The 21,724-nt window shown below is 44.1% G+C and overlaps 1 protein-coding gene across 1 annotated transcript in view; it reads right to left on the bottom strand.

Annotated features, from left to right (window-relative positions):
* Nucleotides 1-21,724, bottom strand: part of SPOCK1 (SPARC (osteonectin), cwcv and kazal like domains proteoglycan 1) — a 470,868-nt gene that overhangs the window by 241,639 nt on the left and 207,505 nt on the right. Inside the window, exon 3 of the mRNA XM_074360727.1 lies at nucleotides 14,027-14,072. Coding sequence (XP_074216828.1) covers nucleotides 14,027-14,072 — 46 coding nt within the window. The remainder of the gene's footprint in view (nucleotides 1-14,026; nucleotides 14,073-21,724) is intronic.

A 21,724-nucleotide genomic window follows, 5' to 3' on the forward strand; every position in this document is an offset into this window, starting at 1 on the left:
GGTCCAGTTTTGCTTTTTTATAACTATATCACGGATACTTTACCAGATGACTACTTACGAATTTCCCAAACCCCTTTAAAAGCTGCTGAGTATTCTACTCTCAAGATTTCAACCAACTTTCCCAGTTGTAAATGGGAGTAACCATGTTTTCTTTATAGAGTTGTCAGTATTAAAAGATTATGTGCCTGTGCACACACATTTTTTTAAAGAGGAATCAGTAGTACTGGCATGCAATAGATGCTCAATAAATGGTAATCATTTTTTCCAACAATTATTAACTCAGTGCTTACTTTGTATCCAAACCTACACTGGGCCCCGAAGATACAGAAGTTCACAAGACAGACCTAAGCCTGCTCCCAAGTAGATCACAGTTCACCAGGGATACAAACAGTAAACAATTCTGAAAATTATTAAATTACAATGCAAAACATAAACCATTAGGAAAGTGTGATCTAATCTAGTCAAGGGTCAATGAGAGGAGGTTTCCCTGAGTAAGTGACATACACTGAGACCTCTGGGTCAGGCCACATGAAGGGAGCCAGAAATACACTAAGCAGGGGGTGCAGAAAGTGCAAAGGCCCTGGTGCAAGCTATTTGCTAATAATTATAGTATTAAACTCTTAAAAGGAACAGTCAAAGTGCCAAAAGATGAAATAACTATAATTTGCTTTCTTAGTTACAAATTTCCTATCTTCCTTCACACTATCTGAAGTTATGCCACCCAGATAACTTTTCATTTCGTGCATGTAAAGAATCACACTCACGTAGGAAAGCACGATTCTCAGATAAATAGAAAACATACAAGGAAGGGAATGTCAACAGCAGACTTATGAACACAGCAAGAACTGCGACTATCCTAGAGAAAACCTCCTACAGCACGATTAACCTGACAGCTGGCATTATCCTGTGACTGATACCCCACCCCGCTGATCTGATGGTTCTCCAGAAATGTCCCTGGAGGCAGGGATGGTCCCTCCCCTTTCTCCTCCAGAGCAAACCAGCTGATTGTTGACCAGATGTAAACACCAGGCACAGACTTTCCAAACACAATAATCCTTCTTTATCTGAGGGTTGCAGGGTCTGAGATAGCATGAGAGTTATGACATATGCTAACAAAACCACATTTATCCTGCCTGCACTTGAGCTTTCTCCAATAACACAAGCTCAGTCAGTTGACAAGCATTTGGAAAAGCATGCCCTGGGGGCTGTGGCAGGGGATCCAAGGATGTGGCACTAGCCTTTGAATCTGGACAACAGCAGACTACAGGGACAAGGTGTCCTTGAGGGCAGAGACCAGCCTAATGGACTCCTCCAGACCCTTGGGGGCTTCTCTATAAAGAAGACCCCTGGTTCCCCTTGATTCACTGCTCCCAACTCGATCATCTGAATGTAAGGCAAAAACATTTTCTTCCCCACAGAGGACACCATTCTCTCTACAAGAGTCTCGCACGGAGAAATCACACTGCATTTGGAAATTTTTGCCTGGATTTGCAGCTCTGGCAAAATAAAACATGGCACCAGGCTATTTACTCTGCTGCCATTCTTGCCAAAGACATGAGACTCTATCTCAAGGAGTAGGTTAGTTTCAAATGCATAGAACTGAAGCCTTAAACTGAGTGGATATATTACTTTCCTTTACTAGGCACACCCAGTAATCCAGCCATTTGTATTCCTCAGTTCCCTGTATTTGCAGTGAATGAGGCTTCAACTCCCATCTGCTCAACCCTGTTGACTGATTAGGAATCCATACTCAGCTGCATAGACATAATTTTAGTAAACTGAATCTATCTCAGCTGTACCAATTAGGCAGGTTGTTTGAGGAAAACCTATAGGGAATAATTTCTATTATGAAATAATCATTTCTCAACAGACCTGCCTTATCACAGAACTACATGAACTCAAAATCAGAAGCAACGTCAATGTTAAATACGCCCAACTCCACCCAAGGTTTGGCTCCCTGAACACCCAACCAACCATGTGGCTGCCCAGTCATAGGTGTCTCTATCCCAGCGATGGTGACTAATCCCCCAGAGGTGGCCTGTCCCATCCTCACATCCCCGCACAGCTTGGGCTGTGAAGAGCCACACTTGACCTCAACGTCCATTCGTTTGTAACTCCCACCCACTGCGTCCAAGGCTGTCCTTTGGAGCCAAACTCCCTCTCCACAAGCAACCCAACAAATATTCGAGTACAGGTATTATATCCAAAGGAGGTCCAAATTCCATGCAGTGCCCTGGCTTGCATGACGGCTGGCCCACATCCCTGTGCTTTATCACCATGCCCCTACTTTCAGATCCACACATAAAGCACTTGAAACCATGTCTGGATGAGGAACTCTATACATTGTTATGATAACAGAATGATGAGTGTTCATCCATAATCTGACAGTGTAATTTTGTCAATACAAACTGGGCCTTTCTGCTCCTCCCTAATCCCTGCTAGAAAAGACCTGGGATCCACCTCAATAAAAGTGAACATCCTAATTATTAAACACTTAAATAGCTCATGCCCCCAAACTGTATTTTTTCCTAAGGGTATATATTTTTATTTTTACAAATAATTTATCTTAGCAGTGTTGCAGAGAAGAGTTATGGCTTAAAATGAGGCATTCTGGGAGTTCCTACTGAGTTCTCTAGAGTGTTTCCTAACACTTGTGTGAGAACATTCCAGAATAAAACTCCTGCATCTACGTGCTGTGGCAATATGCCCAAATTCTCCTGCCATGAGGATCCTTTTAAACTGCAAAACACCTGTAAACCACATGCTCCAAAGGTCACCATTGTACTAATAGTTCTGTTGGTGGCTGAGAATTTTGTAACAACTAAATCTGACAGGAACTGGGTAATACCTTTAAATAAAAGGTGAATTTTACTGGGGACATCAGCACCTGCACACATTTGAGAAAAAGAGGTATAAACATACACGTGTGCAAGGGAAGCCCTTCCCAACCACGTGAAGCCCAAATCCCATTATAAAGCCCCCACAGGACACCTCTGTAACCCCGGGGCTCCAGTGGCATAGAGGGCAGGGTGCTGCTCTTCCTAATCATCCAGTTGCCTGTGGGCCTCAACCCACCTACAGACTCGTCGCGGAGGAAGGGGCCTATGCATTCAGGTAGCGCTGCTGTGGGTCAGATTCTGTGTGTCTGACTGAGGACACTGGCTCTAACCACCACTTGGCTGATGAAGGAGATCATATGCTTCCGCTAATTGGCAGCACAGATCATCTGAACTCCTTGTTTCTGCCAGGAAAAGCCCAGAACTCTCTGTTCCCAATGCTAATTAGTTACCAGAAACAAAACAGTCAGAGTATTCCCTGATGGAGACAGGCCATCCATTCTTCCTGCGGTTGGAAATTTTACCCCCATATCAAGCAGACCTTTAGAAGACTGTGTACTCTGTATTAGTCTGGCTTATCATTGAATTAACTTACAGAATTGTACTTTGGCACTAAGCCATTGGCATACACCGAGAGACCCTGAAGGAAGCAATTGTAAAAACGCTGTCAGGAACGTGGTCCACGCTCACATAACTCCCTTTTTAAGAACTCACTGGAAGAAAGCATCTTTGGCGTCAGTACAGGAACATCTTATGTTTCTCACGAACAGCTGCCCTACTCTCATCTCACAGCACATAAGATGGGTGCTTCCTTCCGCTGGTTATTAGGAAGCCCCAGGGTCAGCTCTAGAAGTGCAAGGAAATGCACTGTGCACGTGTTCTGAGCATTACACCTGCTGCAGCTTTAATTCACTTATATTTTTCCTTAGATCCAAATATAGTCATCTATTTGCTTATCACAAGATATCATATGTTCCTGAAAGTCACCTTTTCCTGAATGAGACAGAAAAAAAAATTTTTTGAGACAACAGAAATGTCAGGTTATCATCATTTGGTTACAATTTGAGGACAGCTGAGTGACATTTCAAGGAAGTTCCTGCAGGAAAACCAAGCACTTACAAACCTGAAGTAAACATCAGAGGAGAACTCAGGTGCATTTACTGCCACATTTTGAAGTTAGAGGAAAAGACAGGGGCTGGAGGAGAGGACCGGGCTCACAGGTGGCACAAACTCTGGGCCAGTTCCAGGCTAGAATGCCCCAGTGGGCTCAGAAGGACAATCTTTCACCTAACTGGGGTCTTCTCCTCTGTGCACAGAGTGCATCTGGTATTTCCCACCTGTCCGATCCCTTTCTGCCATTCTTTTTTGGCCAAAGGAGAGCAGGAGCAGCACAGAGCAACTGCTGTCCCCAGCACTCACCTCCCACTGAGGGCTCCTCAGGCCAGGCAGCCACTGCCCCAACCTGCCCCAGAGAAGGAACCTAATACCGTCACCCCGAGACAAAAGGGGCTCAGCTCTTCAGGATGTGGTGGGTGTTTCTAAATCCCCATGGCACCTCATTTCACGTGAGTTGTGTGAGTGCTTGTGTACCTGTGAGAGGACAGCGGTGTTGTTTCCCTCTTCCTGAGATTAAAGCAATCCATCTGAAAGCAATGCAGGCGGCCACCGAGAACCAGTAGGAATAACCCCAAGCTCTGCCGGGGTTCAGCATTCATGCTCATCACATGTGACTTCGGGCCTCCCTGTGTCAAAGTGCAGCTGGGCAACAGTGACTCCACCCACTTGGGTCCCCACTCTGCTGGTGCTGCCTCTCCCCTCGGGCCACCCTCCTGCTCCAGGACAGTGGGACCCCAGGGTCTCATCAGCCTCCAGAGCACACATGCCGCAGGCAAAAGACAAGGCTTGACAATGGGGCCCTTGGCTTTTGTCTGGAAGAAGCCACAAACCAGTCCAAGGACACATCTACCCTCTTGTTTGGTTTTTAAACAATGGATTTAATTGCTAACACCAAAGAAAGAGTTTTCATACACAAAGACTGATCCTCTGCAGAAATCAGAATTCCTAGAGATGTTGCACTCCAGCCCCTCAAGACCACCCTCAGCGAGAGCTGGGTCATGGTCACTCTCCCGAGGTGGAGCAGGTGCTAGCTTGTCCCAGGCCCCAGCCCCTCCCCATGTCCTTGCACCAGATCCACCTCATTATTTGCAACCCCTGCTCTAGAGGGATTTCAACATCAGAACGATCTGGAGAGACAGCTGGGGACAGAGGGAAACAACCTGCTGGAGTCATGACTTACATTTTCTTCCTGTCTCTTAAGAAACATCTTTTTTAGAAAAGCAGCCTGTGAAATATCCCTTCTGTAGCAGCTGAAGTCTCAACCATCAGGACACATTTCTTCCCATCAGAGGCTGCTCCACCCACTCCTCTCCTGGCATCTACCCATCCTTAAAAAGGCTCCAGGTCATGTCCTCCAGGACCCTTTTCCAGACTCTCACCCAGGAAGGGCTGACTGTCCCCCTGCTTGAGCTCCCTGTCTGCAAGATTCTGTCAGGGCTCCTCAAGGACACCTCTGAGTTATTCCACGTCACACGTCTCCGTCTCGGGGATACACAGACTACACACGCCCTGAGGAACGCTTCTGTCACCTTCCATATCATGTCCCTGCGTGGAACCAGCTCAGCACTACTGGTCAGCGCTGGACTGAACAATTCACTGATCCAACAGCTCACACACTCAAAGGGAGAAGTGGGCACTTCAAAACCACTCTGCAAACTGAGAATCCGAACACAACATTCATCCTCTTTTACCAAAGCATCATTGCCTTTATCATACACACAGTAATAAGACTGGATCAGGCACTACATCAGGAGATTCACAGACCCCTCACGTCACAGGGCTGAAAAATGCCATAGTTCCTGTTTTACAGATAAGGAAATCGAGGCCCAGAGAAGCTAAGTGCTTGCCTATTAAAGGGAAGAGCTAGAGATGAACCCCATCTGTGAGACTGCAAAGCTCAGGGTCGTCCCAATACATCACAACGCCTTTCACCACCACGGCTACCAGGGTAGAAGGAACATTTGATAGGCCTCCAGCAACGAATTGCTGCATAACACAACCAATGACCTTAACAAAGGAAAACCCTTCACCTCAGGCAGAGGGGCTCTGGGAACACAGGTGATGCTGGCAGTGTTTCTCCAAGCAGCCATCTCTCTATTGTGAAAATGCTCTAATCCACTCTACAATCTCCAATGAGGAAAATCTAAACAGCATTATTGATTGATTTTAAAATTCAGCTGACATTTTTTTCCCTATTGAGAATTTCCCCAAACCCAGGCTGTTTCATTAGGACTCCACAAATACAACATAGTTAATTCAGGGGCTGCTGTTCTCGCAGGTAGAAAAGCAGGAAGGATTTTTTTTCTCTCTTTTTTTATATAACTAACACTACGTTTTACGAGTTTAGGGAAAGGTAATAAACCTGTCTTTTAAACGGATTTGTTCTTGCTGAAAGAACCTCTTAAACATAGTAATAGAAAGCCACGGGGCCCCGTTATTGGAAGGTAAATTTTACTAGCCTTCGTGATTCCCCCAGACTCCATCCAAAGGGTGGAACAGCCTAGAATGGCTTTGGCTCTTAGGTTCTGAAGACACAGGGCGCTGGGAGCTCCTAGAGAAGCCTGAGGAAGCTGAAACCTTAACACCCACGCAGCCGCGGCTGCGTTTCCATGAGGAAATGGAGCCACACAGACACTATGGGCAGGGCTGAGCTCAGAAGAAAGTGAGCGTTCCTAAGCACATGCTGCACACCAACCCCCAGCTCTTTGCAAACATGAGCTCGCTCAGTTTTCCCAAATGCCCACAAGATGGATTTCATCAGCCTAGGTAAGTCAGATTACTCAAAGAGATGCCTCAAGTTCATGGGAAAGCTGAGATGTGAACTTGAGCCTTTTAATCCCTGGCTCTTTTCTCCACTCCTTGCAGTGCTCACAGGACTCGGTGACAAGACAAAGTACCTTCTACTTTGGCCTTCTTTGCTTTTTACTCTGAGCCTCCCACCCTACTCCTGGCAGTTAAAAGGCCCATTTAATTCCATTGGTTTTATTGAAGTGATATTCATACCTCATTGGTTCAACTGTAACCTGTGAAATAAGAGCATTGGACTTCAAATTTTACGTGTTTCCTTCCTTTATGAGGAAAACATATACAGACTCTCTGCTGCCTGAAACCATGAGCGCTTGCTTAGCTATCAGATGGAAGGGACCTCAGGAGCCATCCCACCCACCCCTTTGATTGCAGAGGCAGGTAAACAAAAGTCAAGAAAGGCGCCATGACTTGCTGAAAGTTGCACATTTTAATACCGGTAGAGTTGTGTCCCACCTGGGCCTCCCTCCTGAGACATCACACTCTGGGCCAAGGGGCCTGAAGGAAGAATCATTCAGCGTGTGTTAGAAATCTTAAGATAAGGCAGCCCCAGTGGCAAAACAGATGAGACAATCTAAATGGCCACCAGTAGGGGACTAAGTGGATAAACTGGAGCATAGCAAAGTAAAATAGAACTCTTCAATATAAAGGAATTAACTACATGGACAACTATCCAAACAAAAACCCTCAAAAACAATTTTCAGTGAAATTAACAGGTTAGAGAAGAAAACATCCATTTCTGCTGGACAACATATAACAGAGTTTACAGACAGACACACGGGACATGAAAGGATGAGAACACAGAGAGAAGAGCATGTTAATGACAGGGTCAGCTTTAGGAAAAAGAAAATGGAAAAGAGGGCCAAGAAGGGGCACCCGGAGGATTTCAATCTTACCTGTGATGTTGTATTTCCTTAAAATAAACAAACAGGCAAAGGCACCCAGAGATCAAAGATAATGCTTTTAACTTGATCTAACTTCAAAGCGGATAGGCTGAGTAAAGCAGGAGCAAACCAATATTTGAATGAGTAGTTTTCTATTTCTTCTCTGGCAGAAGCGACTTGGAAAATTTAAAAATCAATACTCTAAATTTTTTTAACTAGTAACTATTTTACTGTCATACTCAAGAAACAGAAGAAGGGCTGGCAGTAGGAGAGAGGCCGGTATGGATGGAGCGGAGTATGAACTGGTTGACTTGAGAAAGAGGCGCTGTTCCTGTTAAGGGGAGGGAATGGTCCTTGAATTACACGGAAAGGCAGATGTGAGAGGGGGAAACCAACCAGACCAAACATGAGGGAACCTGGAGAAAATTATTAAGATGCTTCCCACAAAGTAGGCCAGCTGCCTCTGAGAATCGGTAGCCTAAGAGATCAGGCAGGATGAGCAGATCCTTCAACACCAAAAATTTTTCAAGGTCCTCCAAATGCAAATCAGAGGGTCTTTTAAGGGGTGAGGTTGAGTTTCATGTCAAGAGGAAAGCTATGGGGATTTCAGACTTCTGTTAAGCCCATCGTGTAAAATTTCAGATTAATCTAGAGGGAAAAAAAAATCTTCTGAAGAACAATTTCAGCAATAAGCAATCTTGCCTCCCCAAGCGCCCTTTAAAACTGTGACAAAACACGATGCTGTGACAATCCATAGGGCTCTGGCTCCAGAAACACAGCTGGAAGACGTGAAGAACTCTTCCCTTCTGAGTTTTAGAATTTTCACCTGAAAACAGTTCAGGGCTTTGGGCAGGATCTGAGCTTGTCAGGATCCGGGTATTATAGATTGGACGTCAAAGGGCAAGGTTTTTCTTCTTTAATTCTACTCAAGTGAACAGCATGAGTGAACAGGGCCCCTGCCTTCTCGAGCTTTATTTTTATCTGGAGATCAATTTCTACAAGTTCCTATTCTGCTCTGAAGATCACCAGCATCATCTGAGATTTAGTCACAGTCAGGCTGCTCTGGAGGAAAAATGATTAGTATTCACTCCAGAAGGGAAGACATTATCCTTTAAACCAACACCTATACACTTTACCTAAGACATTCATTTATTCCATATTAAAGGAACCCACTCATCTCCAAAAAGTTCCATGATAAATCCCCTTCAACCATTTTTCCTAAAATGGTTTGTCTCATCAAGAGGACCTTCCTATCCTAATAAATCAGCGGGTTCTTTCCTAAGCAGACCACAGCTACAGTTGAGAACCGAGATTAATTTGTGTCCCATCACTTTAAGACATCTTCAAGTTATCAGAATTTTACATTAAAGTCATGTATTGGTTATATACATAAATTACCTTCCCAACTCCCCAATGCAATAACAACAACAAGGATAGCCTTTCACTCAGCAAAAGCATTGTGAATAAGCTTCAATTTTCTTTTTCAGAAAGGACTGGTCTAGAAGCTTTGAAACTGCTTGTTAGAACTCACTTTGTTCCTTGTTCATCCCCTCCCTCAGTGAACCCCCGAAGCACTACCTTTTATTTCTGTACCACAGGGCTGGGGTTCAATCCATGATCTCTTTCTCTCCCCTCAGGCCTTGTGAAGAAACTTCGTCATCAGCCACCCAACTCCAGGGGAAAAGAGAGTCTCTACAACAGCACCTGATCGTTGCCCTGAAGGGGACAGTGCCCAGCTGAGGTTGGCGGTGCACCGATCCACATTCCACAGACAAGACGAGTGAGGCCGAGTGGTAGCAAAATCTCACCTCGACTAAAAGTGACTATGTCACTTGTGTAAATACGTGACATCATACGGATTCCCCAGTTTCCCAGACCACCCTTTTTGCATCCCCACCCTCACCAGCACTTGCTCTTGCTCCCTCCCCTCTGCCCCCATAAGAGCCTGGATGGATAACCAATGATGGGTAACCTCGAGTGTCCCAGGAGAGGCCCTCCTTAGTGTGGGCCCTATCATCTAGCACAGGGGGAGATAAACATCAGCTTTTGGTAATTGTGCACAGAATGAATGACCGAATGAACACATTAAGAGCCTGAACCTTTTCAGCCCCAATCATGAGGATATGGGATGGAATAATGCAAAGACCCACCTACCAGAAGACAGGCCAGCTCCAATTTAGCCTGGGAGCTTCAGAGCATGACAACTGTGAAGGCCCCCAGAAGGAAATATAAGAAAGAAAACCTGCGTGGAGGGAGAGAGGCAACAAGGAGAGGCAGCTAGACAGAAAGGAGGGAATGAACAAGATCAATTACTGGCTAATCAATTACAACACTTAGGGAGCTCTTACTATCTGTGAAAACATTAACTCATTTAATCCTCTCAAGGATTTTATTGTTGCCATTTCCAGATGGGAAGTCACAGAATCAGAGAAGTTAAGCAACTTGCCTAAATTCACACAGCTAGTAATTGGCAAAGTTCCAAATTTAGAGGCTCTGACTACAAACCCCAAGACCCCATACTGCACTTGGCAAAGTGTATCGCACAGCATACAATACTTTCTCTGGGTACCTGATAGGAGTGGGGTGAAAAAAGAAAAAGAAAAATGTGATCCAAGGCAAATTTAGAAAAAGGTAAGTTAAGTGGGCTTCTTGACCAGAAGACTTCTCAAAGCAAGCACAGTGAATCTCCAAGAGATGAACGGAGCATATGTATGTCCCAAATTTATCTGCACGGTGACTGTTTTCTTAAGGAAGCATCTTGCTGGATCAGATGTCACTTTCAGAAGCATAACCTCATGTCTGCTCAATACCCACTCTGTGCTCCGAGGTCGGCTAGGGGGCCAGTGGAAGGAAGGTGCCAAAAGGACAAAGCGGCAGAGACCACCCAAAAGTCTGGAATCACTCCACAGCCCTACAGGTTCGGCCAGCCCCCTGCAGAGGTCCCCTCAAGGGCCTTCGCCCCTCTGCCCACACAGAACAAAGAGCTGCTTGCCTCTGCCCAGTGTCCTCGTCAACCATGCAGCCCGTGCAGCTGCCTGCATGGCGTCAGTCTTTGTGGACTTCACAAAGGAAATTTCTCACCTGAGTTAATCATTGTTCCTTCAATTCCAAACTCAAGTCTCTCTCTTCCGTGTGGAGATCTGGCATGAAATCATTACAATCAAAAAGCATTACTCTGCCCAAATCTCAGAAAGAATTCTTAGAAAAGCCTGAAGTTGCTGGCTATTACACTCCACTGCCAGAAGTATTCATGATTCTCTTAAAGATAACAAGTTAAGGACATGTTCAGTCTCGTGGAAGGAGACCTCCAGGTAAGGAACTTTTCTTCTAACTACCTTGGAGTAATATGGTAAGTGCTGGCTCTATAAAGCCCTGTTGTTCAAAGTTCAGTAAATATCCTTCATCAGAGCACACAATAACAGGTAAGTATTTCTTGAATACTATGGGTGCCCTTACTATTCACCCCAATACTTAAGACAATCAGGAGCCACATGGGCATTTCAGAGGGCAAGCTACAGAGTTGAATGATGATGTCTGACCCTCTGTGACTAAAGCCCAGGGCTCCAACGCAATGAATGGAGCAAAAGAGAAGTAACCCAGGAGTTCTGTAGGAGGGACATCATTTAGCAGATCTGTCTCAGGCTCCTAACCATGGCTGGTGAGCCACCAAACTAAGTCCTGTAAAGTATTGCTCTCATCACATCACTCCTGTGCTCAAAAACTTTCCATGGCTCCCCACTGCCAAGAAAACAAAGCGTAAACTCACAGACTGGTATGAAATGCCCTTCACAACCTGCCTCCAATCCACCTTTCTGGCTTTACCAGCATCCCCCACGTATGGCCTTCCTTCCCTTTTCTCCCTACATGTCATGCCCACCCCACAGCCACTCCATCATGAAGCCTCCCTCGGCACCATCCTAGAACGTATGTGTCATCTGGAGCTCCAAAATGTTTTCCAACGAGTTCCATCTCTATCAACCCAAAGTTTTCCCCAACCACAAAACCACCAGAACCACGTTTGATTTTTTTCCAGCTCCGGAGGGGAAATGACTTCTCCCTGCAGCTGACAGTCTCTGCTGGAGTTCTGCTATCCCCCTGTTTTCTGGAAGATGAAATGCTCTACCTCCTCCATGCCTGTGGTTTATATTTCACCCCGCCGTGTCGGCGCTGATCTAGTAACCTCCCATTTTTATTGAGAAGCACACAATGTAATTGATGACATCTGCTGGGGCTGACATTGTAAGTGAAGGCTATTCTCAGGCCTCCCTGCTCTCCCCCTGGCTCTGTATATAAATAGCCAATGGCAGCTACACCTGAGGCACAAAGTGGGGCTTCTCGGCTAAGGTCCTCAATTATACCCCATGAAGTCATGCAGTTTTCCGGGAGGACTTATCTTAGCAGACCCAGTTCTCCAGTCTGCAGAGCTAGAAAAAGAGGGAGCCAGGACAGGACACTGCTGGATATAGTTGCCAACCTTCTTTGGAGAGAAAAATCCCTATATGGGCTTTTTGGTTAAGCAGATTTAAATACCAGGTTCAAAGGAAGTTATCATTTACATCCTATGTATCGTTTACATGTATCAAATGACAAAGGATGCCGACCTTCGTGTGTAACCTTTCCCAAGGTGTATTAGGAAAAATAAAAATGGGACTCACATTTTTTTCCCTTGGGAAAGTTGTCATATTTGTTTGCAGTCCGCGGGGAAGAATAAATTGCGCAGTTATTTAGGCAACATTTGATCCTTACAGGATGAGAACTTATTTCTGCACCTGAGCCAAATGCTTCAGTTCACGGCCAGCATTAGTTGAGGTACCTCCATAAGCAAGAGCCTGGTAGAGGTGTTTACAGAAGGACTCATTTACCAGGCACACACAGTGAATGTGTTGCTCTCTATCCAAGTGTTCTTCCCCAGGAAGGCACAGCCTTTTAAAAGAAATTTTTTAGAAATTGTGACCATTTTTGATGGAAAATTTCTAAATTAAATTACAAGTACCTTCGTGTGATTTCCTGTGATGATTTAGTCATTGTTAGAGTTGTCGAAATGTGGACCTTGGAGACTCAGATGTACAGCCTAGGAGGTCCTCCAAAAGAAAGCCTTCCCTGGCACCTGCCCCCTACACACACACACGCATGCTCACCAAGTCTCCACCTAAAGACTCACCTACACACACCTGCATCACAGTCATTAGCACAGCCCACTGCAATTGCTGACGGAGCTATTTCCCCACTCCCCACTCTGAGCTCCTCCTGGGCGGGCACCACAGATTTTTTGCCTTATCCCCAGCAACCACCTTGGTGCTTGAACACAGAGCACTAGGTCCATGGGTGTTTGAGAATGAATAAATGTAGGCATGTATGAATGAATAAAACGCTGCACTACTGGAGGATACAAGCTAAATGTACATGTGGATATTTTAATGCCAATTTTGCTTATAAGAAAACTAGAGTCCAGATGGAGAGACCCATTAAAGTGACAAAGGAGAGGGCAGAAAGGGGCGCCTTCTATTACATTACTGGGCGATGCCTTCCTTGACTTTGTGTCAAGGGGACCATCAGGATTCCATTAAACACTCAAGCTACAGAACTGACGCTGATTCTCAGAGGTATGGACATTTGAGACTCGGCAGGGAGTGTTTTCCCTCTGAGTTCCAGCATTAACTGCAGGCACAGACTTGAAGTCCAACCTACCAGCATTCTGGCAGCAGCCTGTGCCAACAGCAGTGACACATGGAACAATAAGAGCAAAGGCACAATTCACAGCAGGGCCTCACTGTGTCTTAAACAACCCGCAGGAGGACAGTGGTGGGGATGTACAATTGCCACCAGGAAACTGGCTTGGTGCTTGCTGGTGTGAGCAGAAATGGTCCTGAGGACCCAGCTTAACCCCAAGTAGTCGGGGGCGGCCTCGGAAACAAGCTTTCATTTAGAGACCACGAAGAAGTTATTTAACAAATGAAGTATCAGTGCCCTCGAAAGCCTCTCGGGATTAGCCTGTTTCCAGAGAGAAAGCTTCATGTCTGTGGCTCATGTGAACTGGACAGCATCTCCAGGCACAGTCTGTTCCATGAGGGAAACGACTGGATTCAGCCCAACAATCCACCAGGTTAGCCTGATAACCACTTTACTATTTTGGTTTTTTAAGTGTTTGTTTTTTACAATACCAACCAATGATTAAAGTGGTCAATTCAATCAAAAAATGTCTTTTAATCTGTCTTAGTAGCAGACAAATAACCAATTTGATAAAAGAATCTCTATCAGTCCCCGATGTCAGTAAAATAAGACAGCGAGCTGGCCTCTGTGGGAAGAGCAACTCAGCATGCCAGGAAGGAAAAATGAGATAGCATTTCCCAGGGAACATACAGCAAGAAATCGTGCATTCTTTACCTTGGTCAAAGGGCTTGTTGGGATTCCAGTTTCTGAAATAATCATCCTATATAAGGAGAAAGAAACAGAAAACAAAGGTCAGATTTCAGGACGCTTCTCGCATAATTGCATAAAAACCTGAGTTTCTCCCCACCTCCCAAAACACAAAGGAAAACACTAACAGCTTAGAAATCGTTCTGAGGCATTCACGTGCAATCAAAAACAAAACAAAACAAAACAAAACAAAAAAAAACTTGTCTTTCAAACAGTACAGATTCAACACTGGGAACAGTTAATACATTTCAGGCTAATATGGAAGCAGCACTGCTCTTCCTGGTTTGACAGATACACCTAAGTGCAAGAGATATTTGCTATCAATTATACTGAAGGCGATGCCTTGCTGTTCCCACTTAGGATTAAGCCTCTGTGTTTGTAACCACTGATAATTCAACCATCAACATTCCTTCTACATGAAGACATGTAGTTTGTGGTGCACACTGCCAGTTTCCTAACACTCACAAAAACCTAAAAAGAGAGGGCCATTCAAATGTTAGAATTAACCACAGGCATATATTTAGCTTAATACTATTTGTTCCGGGCATGTAAAGATAAAAAACAAAGGCTGGCCCATCTAGTTGATTCATAACCGTGTCTCTTGTACATGCAGGCTTAGACAGTTCATCACTCTGGATTTGCAATGGGCTAGGCCACTCACTTCTCCACTGTCACTTTAACGTCTTCTCCACATCTAATAACCCTTTCCTTCCAAACCTCGACTATCCACTCTGCCCTCCCTGTCAGCGCTCACCCGTCCCCACTTCGGCCGAGCACCCCTACTCCGTCAGCTCAGCTCGACAATTTACAACACACAGAGGCCCCACCCGTGGACATCATCCCCACCCCATTATTAGGGCATGTGCCCCTAGGTAGTTAATTTTCTCCTGAAAGTACTCAAATTCTTTACTCTATGTGTTTTGGGCTGGTATTCTGCACACTGCAGTTTCAGAAAGTGGTCCAAAATGAGGCCTCAGTTTCTCTTCTAGAAAAGTTCATTTACATCAAAAGTGCACAATTAGTCCAGCTTATCTCCTGCTGCAGTTTATCTCCGTCACCATTTCCTGTGAATTTTATTGGCCTCTGTGTCATTCAGTTACCTGGCTTTATTAGATTCTTGTTGAGTTCACCTAAGCCCTGCAATAGATTTTAAGAACCTGGATTTAGAGTAAAATCAGAACATGACTTCTTGGGTAGTGATTCCATTTTCCAGAGCATGAATAAACATGATCAGTTGCCTCTGGATCCTTGGGATTTGGCATTAAACTATTTTTAATTCCAAGGAATTGGCACCTTTGCTCTGGCTTTAATTTTATGGTGTAACTGGCTTTCTCATCTACCCAGTTTGGAAGTGAGAAAGTTGAAAAGAATCCCTCTGCCACATCTCTCTTCATTTATTATTTTAAATAGAATCCTAACCTTTTGAACTATGTGGTTTCAAACTCAGAAGCCAGAGTTAAATGATTCTAAGTTAAGGGCTGGATGATCAGTGGGAAATTTAGCACCTGATTTCTCCAGTTTGACAGCCAATATCCTCTTGGTCCTAAACACAAGCAAGTTATCTAGACACTCTGCTTTTCATAAGAGCAAGGGAAGAAATAACCCAAGAAGAATTCATCCTCACCACTGGAAAAAAAATAAATAACAAACATCCATCCTTCCAACAGTGGTTCATCAGGGCCCTCTGAGCTCCAGACAGAGGCATCACACCAACAGCGATCTGGAATCATGTGAAATATTTTCTCCTTGAACATGCTGTTTTAATACACAGAGTCCTCGGAAGCTTAGGATGTGTGTCTGACAGGCAAGGGCTGGAGCCAAAGACAAGTTCCTTTCCTTTAATTTCACGTGTCACATTCTCTTTCATGTCCAAGGAAGGTTCAAGCAAGTCTCAAGAACTGACTATTCCCTAATGATCTCAACATACGTGATGGCTTGGATGGAATGTGAAGCATTCTTCTGGACCTAGTCACTTTTCCAGGCTAACTATCCTTGCCATTTTTACGTGTTTCTTAGGGAAAAATCATGGTTTTAAATATAAAGCCTCTAAAAGCAGATATCTGCATTAGAATATTTAAAAGTCATTGTGAATGTAGTATTGCCTAATTGCTGCCCAAATGCGAAAGTACACCTTGAGTCAAAGCTCATTATGCAACATAAGCCCTTCAAACAGCCTCTTGCCCAGCAAGGCCAATCGAGAAGGAAAATGATTCCCTGAATCTGATTGCTTTCGCCCAGCCTTTAGGAAAGCTGATGGCCAAAGCAGAACCCAATGAGCCAAAAGCTGAGAAAACCTTGGGTGTAACTGCTTTGGCTAAAGCTGAGAGAGAAACGGCTTATCAGGGGCCAAGATCCTGAACACGTGGAGGGTGCTCACGGAGGGGAGAACCACCCCAGAGCCTACCTGGGGGGTGGTCAGTGAGCACGGGGGAGGGGACTGCTTAGCAGGTCCTGCTACAGTGAGGTTGGAGCTCACAGGTCAGCCTCCCACACTGTACCGGCAGCTGGGACTGGTCTGAACACGTGGCCAGTCTAAGCAGCGGGGGCTGTGCCCATCAACCCACTCTGTCTCTGCGGGAAGTTTGGTGAGGGAGCATCCAAATTCACATGGAAAAAGCCAAAGATAAAAGAATGTCCTTCTAGAGGCCCATGTCATCCCTGATTCCCACTGAACAGTCGGTACACTCAAGGGACAAAGATGGCTAGCTGGTCATGTCTCCAGAGCCTAAGAGCCAGGGAAACCAGCCCAGATCTTCTTGTATCTTATTTTCTAAGTCTTCTAAACATATTGTATTTAAGTAAAGTGTATATTTTACGTTATCCTAAAACAGACCCAGGACTTCCTGTGCTGTTCACAGTTCTGTTTTCTCAGTTATAAATCCCTCCATGGGAAGCAGCGTGCCTGCCCTTACCTTATCCCAGTGCTGCATTGTATCCCAGGGCCTTCCCGCTGTGGGGACCTCAGGGTCTGATCTAGAGAACAGTAAAGGGCGGAACTCGGAGAGCCCTCACCCTTGATTTTCCTTCAGGCCCAATAAAATTGCAGCCAATTAAAATCCAGACTGTGATGGAAGACATGTGGAATGTCTCAGACCACAGTTGCCAGGAGAGGTATATCTGTCTTAGTTGGTCTCTTAACTGATAATTTTACCATCTAGTGATGATGCTTTTAAAAATGACTTGCAAGGACCCCAGTAGCAGTTCATTTTTAAAACATACACCTTAATAGAAAGATGCATACCTAAATACAGTCATTTATTATATTCATTAACTCCTGTTAGTGCATTCTTCAGGATGAGGAATGAAGGACAGCCATGTTACTATCCATGTGTATTTCATGGGCTACACAGCACAAGCTAATTATGCCAAGCCTCTATTGGACAGAGCAGAGAACAGTCTTCCTCTAAATTCTAACCATATGAGGAAGGCTGATTCCATTTCACTGTACCACTTCAAAAATGAAAATTACCCAACTCTTTAGGGACTGTTAAAACCTGGAAGAACTTGTAAATTTTAAAAGTCTCAAATTTGAACATATTGACTTATGTCCAAAATCATGAAACATCTCAAGTTACAATAAAGTCATAGTAAAAAAACATCAAAAGTCAGCCTACAGATCACAATAAGAAAGTGACAAATCATAAAAATGAGGAAGGCAGGGGTGGTACTGATGGCAGAGGAAGAATCATGGGAATGATCATGACCCCAAATATTTGTTTTAAATCCTCCACAGCTGATCAATATAGATAAAATCATCTTTATCTCACTAAATAAATAACCTACTAACATAATACTGGATCCTGTGAAATTACTGGCACCCAGTGGCTGGTACAAAGGACCTTACCTCTGAGTTTTCAACATTAGAGATACACTATTTTGATAAGCATTCTTGGAAAGGGAAATTTATTTAAAATACATACATGTATAACACATATTGGATATTATCTAATAGATATTAATAAGGATATACCATTTATCCATGTTAATAACATATAGATGTACATATATACGTATATGCCAAAGAACATTCTGCTCTATAATGCATATTCCAAGAAAAACTTTTAAGCCTCCCTACCATGAAATGAGGCAACAACATTCCTGCCATAATTTACCATGATTAAGCCTCTTCATCATGGATGTCACAGCCAGTTTTGAATGGGAACCTGAATTTTTCTTCCACTGTTCCATAGCCCCAAAATGGCTCATGCAATTTAGCTCAAATATTCCCCAAGGGTTTGCCTTTCCGGAGGTGTTTATTTCAGCTCCAAGAATGTCAAAGCAACTCTGAGGAAGAGATGGAATGGCATAATCACATGGAAACCACTTTTGAAATCCGCCTGCTTTACTCCCACTTACAAAGATGATGATGCAATTTATTATATACCTTACAGCTTTAGATACTGCAGATCAAAGACACTTTGCTCCCATGGAACAGATCATTTCTCCTTCATACATATTTCAGCTAAGTTGTTTGAACACTGCAGCTTCATCTGAAGATTACCTGAGATAATACAAATTACCAGCCTAGAAAATAAATGGGAGCCTCATTTGTCTCAACCAGGAGTGAGCAACGGAGACGTGTATAGAAGGAAGTAAGGCAGAGCGAGGGCAGGCAGCCCCTTTGGGGTCATCTAAGACCCCCTGCAGATAAATACAAAAGGGGTTTATCAATACCAAGGTCAGGTGGACTAAAGTCACGTTCACAGTTCCTAGATGGAGGTCAATCCCACTTTATCGAACCCAAAACCTTTACAAACAGATCAATTAAGGGACTATAGGCAAACTGCTCTCAAAAGGATTCAGTGCCAACTAGTTAATTTTCACTCTACTTGTCTGGAGAGAATGGGAAGGAGGGCTGTCTGGCAGGCAGGATGAGTGTCCCTGAAATGATAATAGAAGTCACTGGACATGTGAGATTCCCAGATGACATTATACACATGCATCCCCTATATAAGGTGAAACTTGCCTGCAATTTTAATTTGTGTGCACTGGAAATCCCTACCTATCATGCTGTCAGGAGATACAAAACAACCCATCAGGAAAGGAAAGGGGCTAGCTTCCCAGACACCACCTCACCTCTGAGCTATTTCTGGTCACATTTCTGGGCAAGCAATGTGCTGTCAGTCTCCTCTCAGTCAGGCCTGTCCTTCCCATCCTTGGTGAAGAGCCCCAGTGAGAATCCTTCCAAATGAAGCATTCAACCAACCAGCCCAGCTTGAGCAGTGACTTGAGCCCCGTACCCCAGCAATCCCATCACAGACCGCACTCTTGAGAGCCCTGTTCACCAAGGACTGGTGCACAGGTCATTCACACATTCCCATGTGCACATATCATAGCCATACACCTGGGCCAGGTGACTTCTGAGCTGTGGTGGGTCTTACTCACCTGCATAGTCCCCCAAGGCATCACTCAACAGTACACAGTAAGTCCTTACTTAGACTGCATATAATCTAAATCAGCTGTTCCAACTTTAACATCTCTGTATCCATGTGAATTGCCCAGAACTGCTCTTGCTGTGTGTGTAAGGACAGGTGGGTGTATGTTTATATAGACACTCTAAATCACTTTCTTCCTGAACAGAGTGATTCTTTGATAAATTGGGCTGACATTTGGTATAAAGTCCTGCAGGCCTCAGACAAAATGATTTAGACAATAGCAATGTCAGTTGCTCTGCTCTTTCAATAAATAACCCACCAGTAAAACACAGATAATAACTGACAATCATACTTGCACTGTAACTAATGAGAAAAGATAAAACAGCAAATGGACTTTTATATGCATTTGATAAATTGCATCCCCTGGATATACCACTGAAAAATAAATGTATGCAGCGCTGGTTCACTGAACTAAAACAAATATTTATCACAGAGATTTAGGATTCAGAGTGAAATTTACATTTTATTTGGCAACTATTTCGATGCTATGTCTACACACAGTTGAAAAGTCAAAAACCTACCTCAACTTCCTGAGTACGAAAGCATTATAAATGAGAAAAAAAAATAAAAGAATCACATCAAACAATAGGAAGGAATGTAAACATTTTCGATAATTGCATCACAATTTCAAATTATCATAACATTACAAAAGTCACAGGCAGATATTCTCCCTTAAGTCACTGACCATCATCCCCTTGAAAAGGTCCCCTCGTTCACTAGTTCATAGGCAAGAACATTAGATTCTCAGTGGAATAATTTAAGAGCGGACAAATCTGAGGGTCCTCAGGTGATCTGTGTCATTACTGTAGAACAGCTAACAACATCCTGATTAAATCCAAACTCTCAGTCATGATTATTATCTCTGAGAATTTCCTATGCCATTGGTCCAAAGGGTGAAATTCAATAAATGTCTCCTGTGATGACATCAGAGAGCAAGAGTAATAGACCTTCTACGTTGCTGCAAAGAAACAGTTTTCCCTTGCAGCTCCAAAATAGCTTGAAGGGGTCTAAAACCTGAGAAAGACACGGGTCCAGGGTCCTGGGTTGTAAAATGAGTAGGGTTGTCATGGCCCCTCCAGCCAATTAAGGGGTTATAACCACCACAAAGCGCTCACCCTCCCCAGGACTGTCTGTCTATCCCGTCTATCCATCCAAGCTGGCGTCGGGGGGAGTGACTGCTGGCTTGGGCTTTCTCAGACACAAAAACTGAGTCTGACGTCCCTTCCAGAAAGCATGCCCTACATTTGGCTTTTCTTGTGGGAATACAAATGGATCTATGATGCTCCATCTGTACTCTGACCAAGACAAGGGGTGTCTCCCAGACGCAAAGCCATCCACACCCTTGATCTCACAAGTACAATGATTGAAACGTCTGAACTGGCCAGGAGGGGGCTTATGAATGTCTAGACGGGTGAGAAGCAGGCAGGACTATGGAGTTAAAGGCAGAGGAGACGCTATGAACAGGAGAGGCTCTGAAGCAGATACAGGTTCAGATCCTGCCCTGAGCACTCACCAGCTCGGTGGCCTTGCACAACCCCCTCAGCTTCTGAGCTGTGGTTCCATAGGACAAGACCGCTGCACCTACCTTGGAGGATGGGTCACAATGATTCACGAGGACGTGGCAAACTGCCTGGGATACTATTAAGCACATAGAATGACTCAATAAATACAAATTTTGTGTCCACATCCAGAGGTTTTTAATACTGAGATGAACCAGGAACACTGAGAGAAACAGGCATTACAGAAAGAATGATGTGTTTAAAGTTTCAATAATGTGACATCTTGTGCATTTGAACCTAACCAAATAGGTCCAAATGAAGGGAGACTGATTACACTTGGGAACAATAGTTATGAAATATTTTAAATGCATGCAATTGTATTAGTCTTATGTATGAAGAGTGGCTTAGAAAAAATGCAATGAAATGGGAAAACATGAGATGCAAGCTCGTCTGTTTAAAGGTCAGGCTCCCACTCTCTAAGATTTAGTGACTCCATTTGTGGAAAAAAGGTAATATACCACAGAGCTGTTCTGTGCAACCAATGACGCGTTTTGAACCACTGTTAGCTATTACGTATCATTTAATTCTAAGTAAATTGAAGTTTCCCATTATGACTCACTCACTATGAAGTGAAGTGGGCCTACTCTGAACAGGTGAAATTCCTACATAATCATTAATTTCCATGTAGAAAACAGATAAAGGAACTCTGAAAAGGTCCATTCCATTGACAC

This window comes from Camelus bactrianus, chromosome 3 (assembly GCF_048773025.1).
Source record: "Camelus bactrianus isolate YW-2024 breed Bactrian camel chromosome 3, ASM4877302v1, whole genome shotgun sequence".
Classification (NCBI taxonomy): Eukaryota; Metazoa; Chordata; class Mammalia; order Artiodactyla; family Camelidae; genus Camelus; species Camelus bactrianus.